We start from the raw sequence: 18,872 nt of genomic DNA, 5'->3' as shown, positions 1-18,872 counted from the left end.
AAAAAAGTGGAGAGAAAAAAGAGAGAGAGAGAGAGAGAGAGAGAGAGAGAGAGAGAGAGAGAGAGCATAACTCACCTGCAGTGGAAAGATTTTTCTTTTTTACACTTGTGGGCACAGCATTCCTGCGAGCACCTCCGTGGCACCAGCAGAGGCTGCGGACAGCCGGCGCAGGCCAGCATGTGGTTCTCCGTCCGTTCGAACTTCTGGAGCATCTGCTTCCCCCTCACACAGAGACCTGGGCGGCGAGCGGCGAGAGAGCAGACGCATCGTTACCTCGGAGGTTGATGCGCACGAGCAGATGTGCGCGCCGGGCGGCAACGGCGATTGGGTGATATCTTGGCGATGGCTATTAGGGGTGACGAACGTGGATATTATGAGCCGTTAGAACAGGTAGAACAGTGCATGACGTCCAGAAAATGGCATTGCCTTACTGTAATGCCTCAACTTTATTGTGATAATACGATGACCCAAAATCGCAGACGATTTCTGGTCTCGTATCACAATATTGATGTTATAACGGTTTATCGCCCGACTACATAGACTCCATCTAGTCTGTCAGGCCTCTGTCATCTACAGTAAACACATGCACTCTTAGATGCAGTGACCAATGCAGTAAGCAGTCTCCTACTGTATGTAGTACAGTATACTACCCGCTTCTTTATGCATTGTGCTTTGACATGTGAGGACGCCATTTATGGATACGTCTGAATATGTGACTCCGAGGCCCCATTCATCTTCTTCCCAATGTTCCCGACAAACAATCGGGAGTCAAAATAGGAGTCAGAGTTTCGTTTACTTTGGCAAAGTTCTCCCCCAGTGAAAAATACCATTCTGTGCATTTCTAGGTCATTTTAAGTGCTGTAGAGATGTGGGGTTGGTGCTTGACTCTGAAGACAGACAGTCGGCCAAGAGCTGACGCCATTTATCATCGTAGAGTCATATGGAACCTTTTGGACTTAGCAAAGTAAAGGCTTTCCACAATGGCCGGTTGAAGTTGCTACCTGATATCTGCCACAGTAGGCTTTGATCTTCGCTCAATTGGCATACTTGAGGGATTCCTTGGAAAAAAACCCAATTCCTTTTCCTCCTTCGTCGAAGCCGATTCGAGGCTCCAGAATGCCTCCTCGGGCCCGTCCCGGAACCCCGTATTTATTTTGCGAGTGTGACATTTGTTTAGTGTTTATTGTTGATTCGTTCCGAGCGATGAAGACGACATGCATTTTTTGGGGCGGAATGCAACAAATCATCTGCTCCTCTGGCATCCTGTTTCCCAGGAACAGTGTTGCATCACTCGTGGTGCCCTATCGCATAGGGCGATATCGGCAAAAATCAAATATCAACATTTTTCCTTTGGATGAATACCCCAATATCGATAATCTGACGAAAGACCAAAATATGGTGATGACAATTGGTGTTTTTATAAGATATTTACACACAAGAAATGAGAACCAAGCACTACGTAATGTGGTTAATATGGCCGATGTAGAGGCATTCATTAATTGGCGTCAACATCTGGCCCAGTCTATGAAGTTCAGAAAGTTACATTACTTTACTGGAATATTTAAAGATTTTGCGATAACCAACAGATGCTATCTAGTCTCATATCACGATATCGATGAAACATAAGGACATATCGCCCTGCCCTAATCACTCATCATCTGTAGTAGGTCAGCCCTTTAATGTGCAGTCTGTGGAAAACAACACTAGAGCTATTATTTGAGTGGAATATGTTCAGAAGGTCCTTTAAGTGGACCTACATACAACGGGTAATGTGGTTTGAGTTACCTTTATTTGGGATTTGGAAATAACATACCACTAGACAGTTTGACTCTTGCAAAATCAAGAGTGGAAAACTTGACAGTAAGAGATCCGGGATCATAAAACATCAAAACATATTTCAGATCTATAACGTCAGGAAATGCAAATGATTCATCTCACACGCTTTCCCTGAGGCAGGGTCAATGTACTGAACATCTTAGATGCATTGTGCGTTCTGCTTTCAGAATCTGTGGCGAGTCGTATATAAATCATTGGAGGAAATAGAGAAAATGTCATGTTGCAAGAAGCTGGGTGTACTTAGAATATTGCATGGGATCCTATGGAGTTGAAATGGTTTGTTATTAATGTTAGGGCTGCACCGGGCCACATCTGGCACTCATCACCATGTTGTTCCAGCCTTAATGTCTCGCCAGGCCGCTCAATTAGATTTCACCTTGTCTCTTCCTGCTCCTGCTATCTCCACATCCCCTTCGCTCAGACGGAATAACTCCACGACGGAGGACGCCACCTCTGCGCACTGCGCTCCGTGGGAAGGTCTGGTGCGTAAAAGTTGAGTTGAGGTGTGGGCGCGCAGTGGAATTTAAAACTCACTTTATGGAAAAAGTGTATGGGGGGGGTGCACAAAAAAGGACAACAGTCAAGCTGCTGGTTACTAGTCTATAGTTGCGCCCGGGTTGGAAATTATACAAACATTTACGCACTACACTTTGGAGCGGACAATCCGGTGCTGGGTTCAGCAGACAGATGTTAATCTGCTCATCTCTGCCGCCTGCAAGTTGGAATAACATCTCTTCACTTTAAAGAGCGGCATGGGGAGAGCATTAGGGATTCCGTCTGCAAATGACTGGTCAACTGCGCTGTGCGCTCCTGGGTCGCTGATTCATACGGATCATCCACAATTAAGATAGTGGGAAGATAATGGTGTTATAATGGTGTGGCACGATATTTATCACTGAAATGACCATGGCCCCCAACGCGTGACTGTACACCCATGTACTTCCAACCAATCTCCTCCAAGTAAGATCGGACAAACGTGTCCATTATCTTTACGCAACTGAAACTAAACCAGGAAACCTCCCCCGCGACTTCGAAGGACCAAAGGAGGATCAACTTCATCGCATACATGTTTTAACCCTGATACTAACAACAACACACAGCTTAAACTCTAAAATAAATGCGCATCATGGGCTATTTCTAAGTTATTATCATCAGGTATACATTCCCAAATCACACGGATCACAGCATTGGGATTCACCCAGACAGTAAGAAAAACGCAACGGATGATTTTTAAAAACTTCTTTCCAACTTTTCACAACTCATGCACAAAAAAACCCAAAAACAAATAAAAACACAAAAAAAAAAAAACCCCGCAGTCTGATGAAACTCGTCACATCTTACCTGCTCCAAGCACAGAGACCACAAAAACCAGAAGCGCTTTAATCCATGCGTGCGCCTCCATGGCTGGAAGTGGACGTGCAGGGTGTAAATCCGTGCGTTTGGATGATTCTGGGGAAGGCTTGTTAGGTTCCAAAGTGGGTGATGCCCAGGAAAGAGGCTTCACCAGTCCACACTGCCAGAGATGCTCCCAGTACAAGAACCAAGACGTCCTGGGTTCAACCCCTTTTCAGTTTGTCCTCCTCTTCATCATCACCACCCCCCTCCAGCTGGTCCTGGAGAAGATTTAACCCCTGATGCTCTTCTCCACTTTGGCAAGCTGGACACCTCTCGCCCCTGCAACAAATAAAGTGTGAATTGTGTGATGCATCCCGGCGTCCAGTCAGTCCGGACGGTTAAAAACCAGGGTTGTGAGGTATGACTAACCTTGCTCTTCTTCCTGCCTGACTCAGCTGCAAGTGCAGACCAGACTACTCCGTGTTTCTTCAGCGCTCCAATTGATAAAGGCAAACGCTCATCAAACAGCGTGTGCAATGGAGCAGAACATTTATGAAATCAAACATCTGGATTCATGTACGGATTTACAGGCTGGTCTGATATTTAATCCCGCAGTAACATAACTGGACCTTCATTTATTTATAATCTATGAGGGTCTCTCGATTTCACGACAATTGTGGTCATTTTCTCACGATAGACAAACCTCATAATCAGGAAAAAATGCATCGGTTCTGCCAAGCGAGGAAGACATCCAAAGTAAATTAGAGGGCAGAAATGAACAGAGGTGACCAAATGGAACACACTTATGATACAGTATATTAATCCCAAATCATGACACAGACAGACTTGTATAACTGGGGCAGCCGCGGGTCCAGTCGTTCTCATATAAACGTCACATCATGGCAGAGATAAAAATCTCGCAGCACTGGTGGAATGTTTGCTCTGCTTGAATGTTCCCAGTGGGAGAGTTAAAGGGACACCGTCGCTTTCCAGGGACCTTTTCAGTGCATATAGGACTTTAACTTAATGCATAGAGTCGAGTTTGACTTGGTTAAAGCGAGCAAAGGGGGGCACAAGGAGGGGTCAGAGCCAGCTGGAAGCAATCCCATTTAGGTACCAGCGTGCATGAGCTTTGGACACAAACCCAGTGGAGGGCGCGTCGTTACTTGACAGGAAATCCACACTTTGGCCGTTAACAGGCGGCGGCCTAAGAGCCCCCCAGAGAAAGAGAGAGTTTGAGGTGGATGCCAGACGCCTGCTCCACCCCCCTCCCCCCGCCCCCTCATTAAGTCGCGTGCAGGTAATTTTATTCTTCTTTGGTCCTTTGGTCTGCGTGTGCGTCTGTTTGAAGGAGCGCCGAAAGCGCCAGCGCACCAGCAGGTGTAGAGGTGTGTGTCGAGCGTGTGCATGTGTGTGTGTCTGTGTGTGTGTCTGTGTGTGTGTCTGTGTGTGTGTGTGTGTGTGTGTGTGTGTGTGTGTGCAGTTGTGGCGGGGGTGAAAACCACAGATCAGGCAGACCCAGGCTGCAGGCGCGGTGGTAAACCGTGCACCACACGGTGCGCAGACGCACACACACACACACCAGTGGTGTCAATCAATGTCAAGGCAAAGCAGAAATCCAGACGCTCACAAAAGTTTGTCTCGGAGCAAATTTTTTGTAGGTTGGTACATTTTGAACCGAGAGCGAAGCCTTGTCCCATGTGATCTCAAAGCCCTGGATAAGTAAGTTAGTTTTGACAGGTGATTATGCATGACGGGAGGAGAGGTTGGGAGCCAGGGCACTCTTTCAAAACAGAACAAAGCTCAGGGAGTATCGTTTCAAAGATGTTTCCTCACTCTAAGTACTCTCAGGGCCAGCTTAGGCGATTCTAAAAGCATTCATTGCGTATAATAATTAACTGGCTGCAGCGCTGCAACGCGGCGTCACACAATGCAACGATAATGAACAAACACATGATGTTGAGAGGTTGAACACAGTCCTACCGGCAATGGATCACAATGCACTGGAAACATTTCCAAGCAATTACTCCTAAGATAGTGAAGTGATCGAGGTTATAGTTTCCCTTTCATTTTAGGCTTTGGCTCTCCAGAGTTGCTTACATTTCTTCCAAGTGAAATATAAAAGAAAGAGTGAGGCCAAAACAAGGTGGTGCGAGGAAAAAAAAACCATTTGCCCATTTAGAGTCGCTCGAAAGACAGAAATGAAGGAGTCCAGACACAGGTTTAGGTAGGCTGTGCAAGAAATGCTCTTTTACTCTGAACATCGACCTCTTGGACACTTACATACATAGAAATATGAACTACTAAGCAGGGTGGAGAGGTGTGGACAGCAGAAGTTAGGGGAGGAAAGGGGGGAACATAGCAGATGGGTAAAGGTGAGAGGGAAGGAGGCAGGTCTCTCCGACCTGCAGCACCCAAGGCCAGACCCTGTCGGCACTCTGGAGATCCGCTGGCGTTCTTGTCATACCTCAGTACCAGGGCGTACTGTACAGCCGCGCAGTACTAACACAAATTCTAAACGAATGCGGTTCAAGGGTCAAAGCCTCAAAGCACAAATGGAAGGTCGTCCTCTGGATGTTGTCGCTCAGGAGCGGTTCTAGCCATGGGCACGGGGGGGCGGGGTTCCCACTAAATGCTCTGACTGCGCCCCACCAAACCCACCCTGCTTCACCCCAATCCCCAATTCTAAAATAGCTGAAAAACTGATTTTATTTTGCCCTTGCCGATTTGGTCAATCATAAACATGCCAGTTTGAAATACTCAAAGTTTTATCTCATTGGTTGGTCCGGCCATATCAAAAATTGCATACGTAGCAGGGAGGGCAGTTACTTCTAGTGTTGCCAACTTGGTGACTTCCTCCCTAAATTTAGTGACTTTTCAGACCGTCTTCTCAACTTTATTTATAGAAAGCGACTAGTGACAAATACAGAGACTTATTCAGCCCATCAGGGAAAGTGTGAGAAATATATTCGAATATATTATATTACCGCATGGTAGCAGCCCGTCTTTGTCCCTAAAAAAAAATATTTATTTTTTAGTGGTTCATGCACCGTGCTTTGATTTCTCTATTTTTCTTGTCTTTCTCTGTCACCATGCACCGATTTCTGGTTGTTAAACCTCGCAACGCATTCGACCCGACCCCCAATCCCGTTGCACAAGCTTCGGCCTCCCCCCGACAGTGTTCATGGCGCAGCAGTTGACTATGAAGAGACAATGTTTTTTGTTTTTTGTTTTTTTTTTATCAAGCAAGGTTGTAAATTATTGGAAAACTGCATTGGAGAAAGACAAGGGATGTAGCAAGCGCGCATCTTGTCAATGCCATTTGAAATGTGCTGTTGCCTGGTAGCAAAATTAGCCAGGGGAGGTAACTGGGGAAACCGTTCATCCTAGGGACCCCCCAACCAGAAAAAATAGGTACGACATTAAAAGCTGTGGAGAAGTAGTGAAGTTCCCTGCAGGTAATGGGCTTCCGCTTCGTGGCAGTCTGGAGAGCCCACACGATGAGCAGGAGTTCTCTGCAGACCCCTTCCTAAAACTGGTTGAATATACTCTAGCAAAGGACGCCGGACCTTAATGAAATTACCAAAAGTATTCCTCAAAATGCAAAACACACATTCAAAACATCCACAAAGAAATAATTCACACACTGGCTAATTCAGTGTTACCTGAGATCAAAAATAAATGTAAAAATGCAGATCATGCAGGGTTTATCAATAAAAGCGATGGAACCAGAGACAGATTCAAGGTGGAAAATCGTCCAATTATCACATGGTTTTTCTGTAATAGCATTCCAGATGAACATTTTTTGTTCCGTCAGGATTGCTGCACTCCTTTTTTCCATCGTCATTACTGTATGTGTCACAAAACTGTGGTGTCCCCTCCCTTAAACGGCTGTTGGAGATAAGGTGGACAAGTCACCAGGTTGTGACCAAGTGCCTTACGGAGTGTCAGGATGCTATTATCCGTTTCCCTTTCTGAGGTTTTCGGAGGACAGCGCAGCAGCTGGGGATATCTGCACAGAGGCACCAGTGCTGATGATGATGTTGAGGACACCCAATTCCTTTGAAATGGGAGGATTCCTCCGAAAAGTGCTTGGTGCTTGGTGCTTTTGGTGCTTGAAGCCTGCAAATGGCATTCTACAGGCTCATTCTGTTGACCTGTGCTGTGCTGGGGAAGCAATCAGTTCATCTCTGCAGGCTCTGAGGGGGATGAGAGATGATGAGTCGTCTATGTCAATCAATTTTGACGTTGACAACCCTGCTCCAGCGGTTAAAAGAAAGAGGACGATGAGCTTAAAGCTCACAGGTAGTGTTGTTCCGTCCGCTGTAGGCCACGCCCAAGACCACATCGCTTCCTAGCCGGTCTCCGAAGAGATCTTTCCTTAATATTTTGGACGGAGCCATCATAGAGATGGAGACCAGGTTCTCCAAAAGCTAACTTGATCTCATGAAGGCGGGGAATGGCCTTCTTCCTCAATCTCCCTCTTTTCTGGATGTTGGCATGTTGAGTCCCCTGCAGAAGCTGACAGGCAGTGCGTGCAGTGACAGACCTCCTCATGGAATTCTCGTCGCAAAAGTCACGTTGGCAGAGAAGTTGACCTATGTCGTCCCGGACCTCTCCACCATTTGTGCACAGCTACAAGGGTCTAAGGCAGCTTTTCTTGAGCTCCATCGCCTCTATGCAACGTCCCCCGTGATTGGAGTATCATCTGCGGTATGCGAGAGCTCTTTCTTCACTTTGTCTCGCGTCCTTACCCCTTCCACCGCACTATGTTACACGAGAGAGGGAGAAATCTTGGTGATTCCGGCTCAGGAGAAGGCCATAACAACTCTGCTCGATGCGGATTCATTTGTTAGGGGTTTTGCGCAGCAGAAACAGAAGCTGTGGCTGTAATAGCTTACCGATGCTTTAGATAGCCTAAGCCCTGTTATGTGTAACATGAAAATATTTTGAGTCTCAAAACTAAAAACATAATATAAAAAATACAAAAAAAAAAAAAGGAAAAACACAGAAAACACAAAACATTTTTTTTAAAATCTGTTATCAGATAGTTATAGTTTACACTCAAAACATCGAAAGTTAATGCTATGGAAGATAATAATACTTATTTTTCCTTTAGGTGTCGCCACAGCAGATCATCTGCCTCCAGTACCGTCAGTGTTATTATATAGAAGATAATAATACAAATAATAATAATATTTAGGGTTAGTTTTAGATTCCATTCAATATTAGATAACTAAATATAACTGGCATTGATAAAGTTGTCCTCCTATAAAGGGTTGGCGGGGTGGGTTTAATATTCAAAATTGACAATGCCAATTACATTGTAGCTTTTAAATAGAAAATATGTTCGTAGACTAGAAAACTATACTGGATTAAGGCAGATAGCTTATTTTGAATACGCCGGTCCAGGTAAGAATAGATAATTAGATATAACATAAATAAAGTTGTCCTCCTAGACAGGGGGTGGAGGTGGGTTTAAAATTAAAATATTTAAAATGACAATGCCAATTACATTGTAGCTTTTAAATAGAAAATATGTTCGTAGACTAGAAAACTATACTGGATTAAGGCAGATCGCTTATTTTGAATACGCCGGTCCAGGTAAGAATAGATAATTAGATATAACATAAATAAAGTTGTCCTCCTAGACAGGGGGTGGAGGTGGGTTTAAAATTAAAATATTTAAAATGACAACGCCAATTACATTGTAGCTTCACATTTAATGTGTGTGGGGCCTCCAAATTACTTTGGGCTTGGACATGGATTTATGTAGGCATGCACGTCTGCCAGGGCTGCATAAACTGCTGGTTTCCTTAGGGCCAATTTGCTTTTACAAGCGTCATATGACCAGACTCAACTCCGAAATAAGACTGATATTGACCGCAATATATTTTATATTATATTATTATATTTTATAATATTTTATGACTCTAATCACTGTATAATACATATCATACACTTTCAAGAAGATTAAGCAGGATGTCAACATGCTCCCAACATAGAAGATGCAGGTCATCTCATAACAGGACGCTTCGGGGGAAAAAACAGCAAAAACTGTTGTAATAAACTTGTGTAAAATTGGTGCGATATCCCTCCCTCTGGGCAGGCTGCATCTTCTCTACTAGTCGGTCAGTGACGTGTACATCCACATGCATGTTGTTACGCTCACGGGGACACACGTGAACGGCTTGTGCTCATCGGTCGCCTTTATCACCAACAATGCTGACACCACTTAAGTCTTTATCCCTCACCCTCCCATTGCTTCACACCCTCCCCCACGCCAAACACCACACACCTCCATTAATCCACCCCTTCACATGCAGGAGGCTAATCACCGGTGTGATCACCCCCTTTTCACCTCTGACCCCCCTCTGATGCTAAAATAACAACCTCCACACTGCACCCCCCCCACCCCTCTACGATTTCCCCCCAATTAGGAGGGTGCTTTTCCCCTTGCAGATGACAGATGAGGGGTCAGGGGGTTGTCAGACCCCCTTGCTCGTTTTTGCCCATGCCCGATGAAGGATGAAACGACGGGGCGTCCTCGCCTTTCGGGAGCGACAGGGGGAAAGGCAGACGGATGGAAGTCAAGCTGACTGAGACGGATGACCATCGGAGGATCTGATGGAGAAAGTGGAACTCGGCGAGGGTGGAGGAGAAACGGGGGTCGTCGGCAATCGCGGATGAGACCCATGGGATGCCGTTTAGGGAGCGAAAAGGGAGATTGGAAGCGCGGAAGGTGAAAGGGACATTATTAAGTACTTAGGGAGAAATCGACCGGAGAGGAAAACAGAGGACAACTACCGCCAAAATGAAACAGAGCGACTAAAGTGAAACCGCTGACTCTACGGGGATGCCGCGCGAGGGGATAGGCGGAGCGCAGACGGCGGGGAAGTAGGGGAAATAAAGAGTCACGGCATTTGAAGCCTTTGACGTGATGAAAACAACAACAACAACAACAACAAAAAGCTATAGAAAGAGAGCGAGAGCGAGAGGAAAAAGGCCGGAAAAGACAAGACTACACTGAACTGCGACGGCGAAGCGGGCCGCTTTCCTCTTCGGCAATAAAAGCCAAGCTGCGCTCCAATGAATCAAGGCGTTTGGGGGGCTTTCCTCTCTCTGTTGTGTGTTATGTCCACTTCTAATGGCCAGCAGATGTTGAGGTATTTCACAAGTGTGGCTTTGGAAAACATTCCCGCACATAAATCCAATTTTGTCGGAACACTGGACACGAGCTAGTGAATGGCCCAGTGACTGCAAGAGGATCCACAGGCTGAGTTGACTTAGATAATGCGGTTTTCGCGGGAAAATAAAGGAAGCTGCAGACGGACGGTAATTGATTAGGCTGAGGTAATCCGGGGTTTGGGACTGTTTGGGTTTGTCTGGCTCTCACAACTTTCTCGATCGATCACAGCACGGCGTTGGCATCGACGGGTATTTTGTTTTTCTGCGAAGAAACCCGCGCTTGGCCGCAACACAGGCTTGAGAGAAAAAGAAAAAAAAAATGAATTTGCCGAAGAAAGCAGAGGTTCACAAAGCGAAAATGACCTAAAGCGAGGATTTTGAAACTAGATTTGGAAGCGATGACTTCCAAACAACCCAAAAACCGTCATTATCTTCTGGGAGTGAGCCATCACTCCCCCTCTGTCTGAGCTGGGACGGGATAAAGAAGGTCGAATGTCCATCAATGTGTACGATACCAAGCCAGTATGCCCCTAGGTAGCCAAAAATGTGTGAAATCTCCTTCCCTCTGGGAGTCCACTCTGCCAAAGCCGATCTTGTGTTGTTCGAAATAAGATGCAGGGGCTAAAACTGCGATTTCAGTATTGGAATCATCTTCACAAATAACTTATAATACTGTGTATTTTTGATTTTCACACCGCGTTCCATTTCTATGCACCCCCCCCTTTCAATTCAAGAATTTTCAAGTGGATGCACCTGTCATTTCTGGGCGAAATATTACCTCACAGCGGGAAAAAGGAAAAAACACAAAACAATGACCTGTCATTACGCTGTTCTTTTTTCTTTCTTCTGCAAAGGTCACCCCTGCGTTCTGCTTTTGATCGAACGCGATTTTGGAGATTCAGCTCTCGTGCAAGCTCAAGATAAACAGCAAAAACAAACCCTAACCTGTAGGTGGGGGGCGCGCGGTGGTTCGCCCCAGACACTAACCTCCCCTCGGCGGTACGAGGGCTAATCGGAGCTGACCTGGAGCCAGCGCTCAGCACTGACCACTGCCTACTGTGTCTGGTCCGGCGGCCAGTGCTCCACTTGTGGCAGCTGCTGCGTGGTTGTCTGGCACCTCATTCACCGCTAACCTGGTCCACGTGTGCAGGGGGACAAGTCATGATAAATTAGACGCAGTTTACACACACGCACACGTGCAAACACACACACACACACACACACACAGACACGCACAGGCGCAAACGCACACACACACACACACACACGCACAGGCGCAAACGCACACACACACACATACACACACACTTATACTAATCCTGTGGCTTTAGGGGCACAGTGGGAGTGTGGTGGTCTTGTGTGGCTTTATTAACTGAGGTGGGGCAGAGAGAGGTGAGGTGGCGGAGGGTGGGGTTGAGAAGAGAAGGGATGGAGGAGGAGGTGAGGGGGGGTGGAGGGTGGAGGGTTGGGGGCGGGGGGTATGACGGAGGGGGGAGTCCAACCAGGTGCTAATAGATTTCCTGCAGCTTTGAAACGTTTGGTCGTGCTGGTTCCCTGGAACGGGGTTGGGTTTCATCTGTGGCAAATTACCCGGACCGAGGATTGACCTCCCCGCAGCACACACTCCCCAGACACACGCCTGCTACACACACATTCCTCAGACACACACACACACACACACACACACACACACACACACACACACACACACACACACACACACACACACACACACACACACACACATACATACACACACACACACACACATACACACATATGTGTACATACCTACAATAACAGCTTAATTTGTGATGAGGTCTCAAACACTTGTAGTCAGACGTGCATCAACTACAGTATACAGACCCCCCACCCCCTACCCCACGCCCTCGCTTGTACACACAATTACATAACACAAACACACAAACACACCGCCACCCTTTTAAACCCAAACCCTATCATTTAATCAGCCAGATGCCACACACAAAGCCGTACAAGGCTTTTTAACATGCAACCCTTTGATATCTGCGGTGAGTAAGATGCTCCATTTGTCCGTTTGATTACTTGTCTTTCTCTTTTTTTCCTGTGTGTGTGTGTGTGTGTGTGTGTGTGGGCCTTCTGAGTTTGCGTGAGTGGCCCAGTCTGGGGCATGCTGATGTTGGAGGTTTGTAAAATGAGTCAGCGATGTGACCTGCAGTGTGGGAGGTAGTGTGTATGTACATGTATATGCACAAATGTACACCTATGGGCATATGAAAGTTCTTAAAGGGGGCAATTAAGCCCTTTTTTTGTGGTTTGTGCATGTGCCGACCTTTGATTTTTATACGTTGCGTTGTGTATGCGTGTGTGTGTGTGTGTGTATGGATGTGTGTGTAGCAGCTGCAGACGGTCTCTGCAGACGTGGTAAACACGGGCTGTCGTGTCAGAGAATCTTTATCTCAGCTCGAGTAAGAGGCAGCTTCCTGTGTGTGCCAGACCGGACTGCTTAATCACACGCATGCCAGTTATTACACACTGTCAGATTGCTGACTCGCCATAGTAATCACACACCTGGGAGTCCAGCCGAGGATATAACTCACCAGTTTGTTTTGTTGTTTTGTAGAAAATAGGTCTGTCTGCGTCTGGTCAATATCTGTGATCTATACTGTATCTGTGTTACTCACCCTGGTATCTGTCCTATCTGCTGTCTGAAACCTCAATGTGTGGGTTTTTTTGGTGAACATTGGGTCAACATTAAAAACTATATTCTCTATAGTGTTGCAACATGTGATGAGCCAAACCACTTATTTAGTTTAATTGTATTAGCCTAATTAAGAGAGAGAACGGTAAATAAACTTGAAGGATTTCTACATCAGATGGCTTAGTGGCGTAATTGTCATGGCAACAGAGCCAGCAATAAAGTCAAAGTTCAAGGTAAATCAACTTTTTCTACCATTCAGACTCATCACAGGTCACAACACAATCTATAGTCTTTAACGTTGACCCAAAGCAACAGATGCAGCCAACACCCTTCACTACACGCAACTTTTACTTTAAGGGCAAGCTGTCTCAGCTCTGGACTCCCTTCTGCAATTCTCATTGTGCAAGTTGGATAATGGAACAAGCTGTGATGCTTTGGCGCGCAGAATTGCATTGCATGTCCTTATTGAATGTGACAATAACACAGGCAAAGCGTTAGCAGCATTTAGGCAGCATCGGCTATCGAAGAACGAGTTCACACGGGTTGACGTATATTTATAGGAGTACCAGTACAACAATGAAATTAGTGCAATAGACCCTAAACTGGCATTTTTAATGATGCAACGTGAACAACTGCAGATTAATTATACCTCATGCATGGACCCATTCCGTTTTCCAGTTTGTCTACCAAGCCATAGGTCTTTGTCAGCTATTGCACAAACAAAAATGGCAAAAGGACATTGCCAAGATGCCAGTTCACCATCACCTATTACAATCATCCCAAAGGTTATTAGATTATAAGAGAATATACAACAATGACCATTTGTATCATAGTTTCACTGTTATCTCTGTAACTCGAGTATTGGCAAATGTGGAAGTTTGGAATAAGCCATATCTAACAATGAAAACCTTCTCAGGGACAAAACCTTATCATCAAATGGGTTGCTTGGCCTCCTGCGTATCAAATTGAGGGTCCTTCATATGAAAAGGTTGAGAATCACTGCCCACTCACTAGCCCATTGCCCTCTCCCCTCTCTCAAAGGCAGCAGACATAAAAAGTACAGTAGACATGTTAATGCGGGAAACATTGGTGATTGGGGAACTACTTCAAACAAATTAGGTAATTGGTCAACTTGAATAGGGTGCACTATATCTTCCCTGGGGTTTTTGTTTCTACAGCCCCCCGCCACCCTGCCCCCAAAACACACACCCCAGCCGACCACTTAGCCTCACTTTCACCGAGGGCAAAAACATGAAAGGGACACGAAAGGCCTGCGCTACCAGACTGCAGCAATTACAACAAAGCCAGCGCTGAAACGAGCCACTGATGAGTCACAAAGCAGCGGAGCGCCCGGCGGGTCTGTGGGGCTGTTGCAGAGATGGCAAAGCAGGTGGAGGGAGTTTGGAATTCAAGCTGTTGGAAGTGGAGGGGAGGGGAGAAGCAGGCCATTGGCAACCACACCGGGCCAGCTGAGAGAAAGCAAACAACAAATAAACCCCTTAAACTTTCCTTGCTGTGTTTATATCACACCCAGCCCACACCTTCCCAAGAACTTGTTTTCTTAAATGGTCTCTATTGGCAGAGTCAGTGCAAAGTGCCTGAGAAGGATAAGGTGGACAGAACGCATAGCACAGAATGGGAAGGCAGCGGCCAGGTCCCTGTTGAGAAGGAGATCCAAAAGATAAAATGGGAGGTGGATTGGCCATGCTGTACGAAAGCCCACCCACTAACATCACAAGATAAAGTCTAATCTGGAACCCATAAGGGAAAAGAACACCTGGAGACGGGAAATGGAGGCTGAGGCCAAGAAACCCGTCATGATGTGGAACAACCTGGAGAGAACTGCCTAGGACAGGTTGCCATGAAGAGAAGATCACAATGTTGTATGCTACCCCAGTGAGAGTAAGCCAGTAAGTCATTAGCAGAGTCAATCTAACTGATTTCTGATCATAAATTTACCGGGGATCTCTTGAAATTCCAAAGCTTCTACTTTACTTTGTAACACAGGGATGTTGCTGCTACTTAAAGAGGTGTATTGGCAGTCGAATAGAAAATGTGGGTTGAAATTCTAGAGCCAGTGACTTATCTCACACTCAGGAACCACTGTCTAGCTCCTCCACGGTCATCTTGTACATCATCATCATCTTGAAAACCAAACCGATTCCCCATTGGCAGACCATATCAGAGATGCCCGACAATAGAAGGGGTTAAAGTCGACGTTCCCTTATTATCGTGAAGTGCGGCGTAATCAGAGGCAGTCCGTTCGCTTCTACCTGATGCTCCCCATGTGTGTCGGAAACCCAACGGGCCGGGGACGAACTGGAGCTGCTTAGCTTCTGTATACATATTGCAGAAACATCATACCCTTTCTGTAATCAAATCTCTAATGATGACCGCACAGCACTGTTGATCCTCGGGGCGGGGACCCCCTGAATGAGAGGCCCAGTGAAAACACAACGAGGCCTTCCAGATCTATCAATCTCAGTTTCTGCCCCACCACCCCCTAATGAATATCACAGGATACTTACCGCACTCGCCATTAGGTCGTGAGTCTGCAACTGCTCTTGTTAATTGGTTGAGATAAACATCTTTACGAGGTGTTTTAAATGTAAATCAGCGGGTAGGACCTTGATTTAGAGGTGCGGGCGGAGTATAGATGTTCCCCTTGTAAATACAATGGCACAGTAACAACCTTACAAATTACAGAGAGGGGGCCCAGTGACAAAGGCCTTGGAGACAAAAGCCATGGCGGTCTCATCCGCTCCTTTTGTTGTTGATCGAGATCCAGAATGACAATGTTTCCTACTTCAACCCATTAAGTTGTCTTTCTCCCTGGCAAATATGTGCCCACCGCATGTCGCCTATGGCACCATTGTTATTTAATTAGCGGTCAGAGGGAACGTCTTTGTGAACGTCTTTGTGTCTTTCTTATGTGGAGAATATTCTCTTCGATATCCATCACTCAGGGGCGTCACCAATATTTATACATTGGGAGGACGCAGGTCGGCAAGCGGTCAATGAGTGGTCCGGCTCCTTCCAGATTTCGTATCCATTTCAGACTTCTTCCTTTCCACTTACAATGCAGAAAATGGGCTTTCAGTGCCTCATGCATGCCTCATGCATAATGCCTACAATATCCCTTTAGGATAGGGATAGGCGCACATGATGTCAAAGGTAGCTTGGGAACCAGACCAATCTGCAGCTCATGTTGCAACTCTGCAGAGTACATCAGGCCATCCCCCCATTCAAACAGACTTCCACCTGACCTTGCCAGGGTCGGGCCAATCACAACCGTTTATCTGATAAGGAACGGGTTTGATACGAAGATGATGCAGAGGAGAGCTCTCAAGGCACCTTACCAAGATGGCTACCGCTGACAGTATTAAACAAAGTGGATGATATATTTTTGAAGCGAAGAAAAAGGATGAACTATTTGTGTGTCAGACCTTGATCGCCAGAGCCCAGGCTAAGCACATCTCCTGCTCCATGTCCTCAGCTGTGATCAGACTGGACTTTGACACCACTCTCCCTTGGCCCGGATCCATTCTCACTGTGAGTGAGTCGGATCCATCTGATGCCCTGCCAACTGTGATAGAGGATCTATGGCCCAAGTCCTGGACCTGCTCCACCCCAGAACCCTGGAACCTGGCAGCAAGCGGTGACCGGCGATGCGAGCTCTCTTTGCGCCGCTCTATGCCGGAGACTCTCTGGCCGGGGAACAGATTTAAAGCCTTGGAGCCAACAGCCGATGTCAGGGATGGGGGGGGGGGGGCACAGTCCAATCCAGTCCTGTGCCACTATAGAGTCAGCTCCCCCATCCCCTACCCCAACTCTCCTAAACGGGACTGTTATGCCTTCCACTATAACCACCATCATTTCCTTTCCTAGACCTATGGTTGCACGCTTATTATCATGCTCCCTTAAGGCTAATCATAATAATATAATTCCTCAACCAGAAACCGTGGATGAACAGAGATGTCCGCCTACTGCTGAAAGCATTTGGCATCGCCTTCAGATCCGATGACAAGCAGGCCTACAGTTCAGCCAGGGCCAAGCCAGGCCATCAAGGATTACAAACTAACCAACACCACCCCTCCAACCAGCGACACCTCCCTCCCTGATGAGCTCAACAACTTCTATGCTTGTTTCTATGCTCGACAACCAGGAAGCAGCCATCAAGGCTGTGCCCCCTGCAGACCACCATCCCCTCACACTCTCCCCCAACGAGGTACGTGCTGCATTTAGCAAGTTCAATACCAAAGTATCAAAAAAACGCTCTGCAGCCAGCATAAACGACTTCTGCCCTGTTGCACTCGTCCCCACCATCATGAAGTGCTTCGGGAGGCTCGTCATGGCTCACCTCAAAACCTGCCTACCTCCCACATTTGACCCCCTCCAATTTACCTACCGCCAGAACAGGTGCACATAGAATGCTGTGTCCACAGCACTACACTCCACCCTCTCCACCAACCTAGGTGACCTCAACATCAACCCCTCCCTCTGCAACTGGATATTGGACTTCTTAACCAACAGACCCCAGCATGTTTGATTAGGTGACCTCAACTCCTCAACCCTTAGCCTGAACACCAGAATCCCACAGGGCTACGTACTGAGTCCTCTCCTCTACTTCCTCTTCAACCACGTCTGCACTCCTGTACAGGGCTCCACCATTATCAAGTTTGCAGACGACACAACGTGGTTGGCCTCATCACCAACAACGATGAGACAGCCACAGGGAGGAGGTCCAGCCCCTGGCGGCGTGGTGCGCTACAACCTTGCCCTTAACATCAAGAAGACCAAGGAGCTTATAGTGGACTTCAGGAAGATGAAAAGTGGCACACCCGCTGTCACCAGCTTCAGGTTTCTGGGTGTCCACATCTCCGAGGACATCTCTTGGGCCCTCAACACCTTGACCCTCACCAGCATCTCTTCTTCCTGAGGAGACAGAAGAAAGCCCACCTGTCTCCACAGATCCTGGTGAACTTCTACCCCTGCACCATCGAAAACATCTTCACCAACTGCCTCTCGGGTCTGGTACGTCAACAGCACTGCTGTGGACCGGAAAGCACTGCAGAAGGTGGTGAAAACTGCTCAACGCATCACCGGCACTCCACTCCCTGAGATTGAGGTTCTCCAGCACAAGCTGTGCCTGCGGAGGGTGCGCAGCATCGCCAGTGACACCTCTCAACCCAACAACAAGCTGTTTGCCCTTCTCCCCTCCAAGAGGCGCTACAGGAACCGCCATTCCAGGACCAGCAGGCTAAGGAACAGCTTCCTTCTTCTTTCTTGTGGCGCAGTGCAGCAAGAAGGTCCTGGGTTCGATTCCCACCTGGGGCGCTGTTGGCACTGTGCTCCAGGCGGGTTATCTCCCAAATTGGAGCCTTTCTGTGTGGAGTTTGCATGTTCTCCCTGTGCTCACATGGGGTTTCCTCCACTTAACATCGGTAAGGACCCCCACCAAAAACATGCACTCATCGTCTGACCAGCAATGGACACTCGTCACCAGGACCCGGGCGCATCAACGAATGCTACCCACTGCTCCTGGCTGCCCCCCCGGAGGAAGGACAAGCCAGGATGGGTTAAATGCAGAGGCCTCATTTCACCGGCCACCATCCAAAGCATGTGTGTGTGCATGTGTTGTAGTGTTGTGTGATAATTAAATATTCTTCTTTCTCTCAGCTGTCATCCTGCTGAGCTCTACACCACGGTGACTGAACTCTTGCACATTGCACCTTAACCTACACACTACTAATTATTGTTCTTTTTTTCTGTTCATATTTATAGAACCCGGTCAATCTGTTAATACTGTATATATTGTAGCATATTCATACCC

General features: G+C 47.0%; 1 protein-coding gene across 1 annotated transcript in view; it reads right to left on the bottom strand.

Moving 5' to 3' along the window:
- Nucleotides 1-16,584, bottom strand: part of LOC307246642 (hepatocyte growth factor-like) — a gene marked incomplete at its 5' end in the record, with an annotated part of 32,116 nt that extends 15,532 nt beyond the window's left edge. The window contains 3 exon segments of the mRNA XM_080022628.1: nt 76-235; nt 5,577-5,655; nt 16,486-16,584. Coding sequence (XP_079878754.1) covers nt 76-235; nt 5,577-5,655; nt 16,486-16,584 — 338 coding nt within the window.
- Between the last annotated feature and the right edge of the window lie 2,288 nt (nt 16,585-18,872).

The sequence above is a fragment of the Zeus faber genome (genome assembly GCF_960531495.2).
Source record: "Zeus faber genome assembly, chromosome: 21".
In the NCBI taxonomy this organism is placed as follows: domain Eukaryota; kingdom Metazoa; phylum Chordata; class Actinopteri; order Zeiformes; family Zeidae; genus Zeus; species Zeus faber.
The sequence above is the reverse complement of the archived record's forward strand: the minus strand, read 5'-3'. Positions and strand labels throughout refer to the sequence as shown.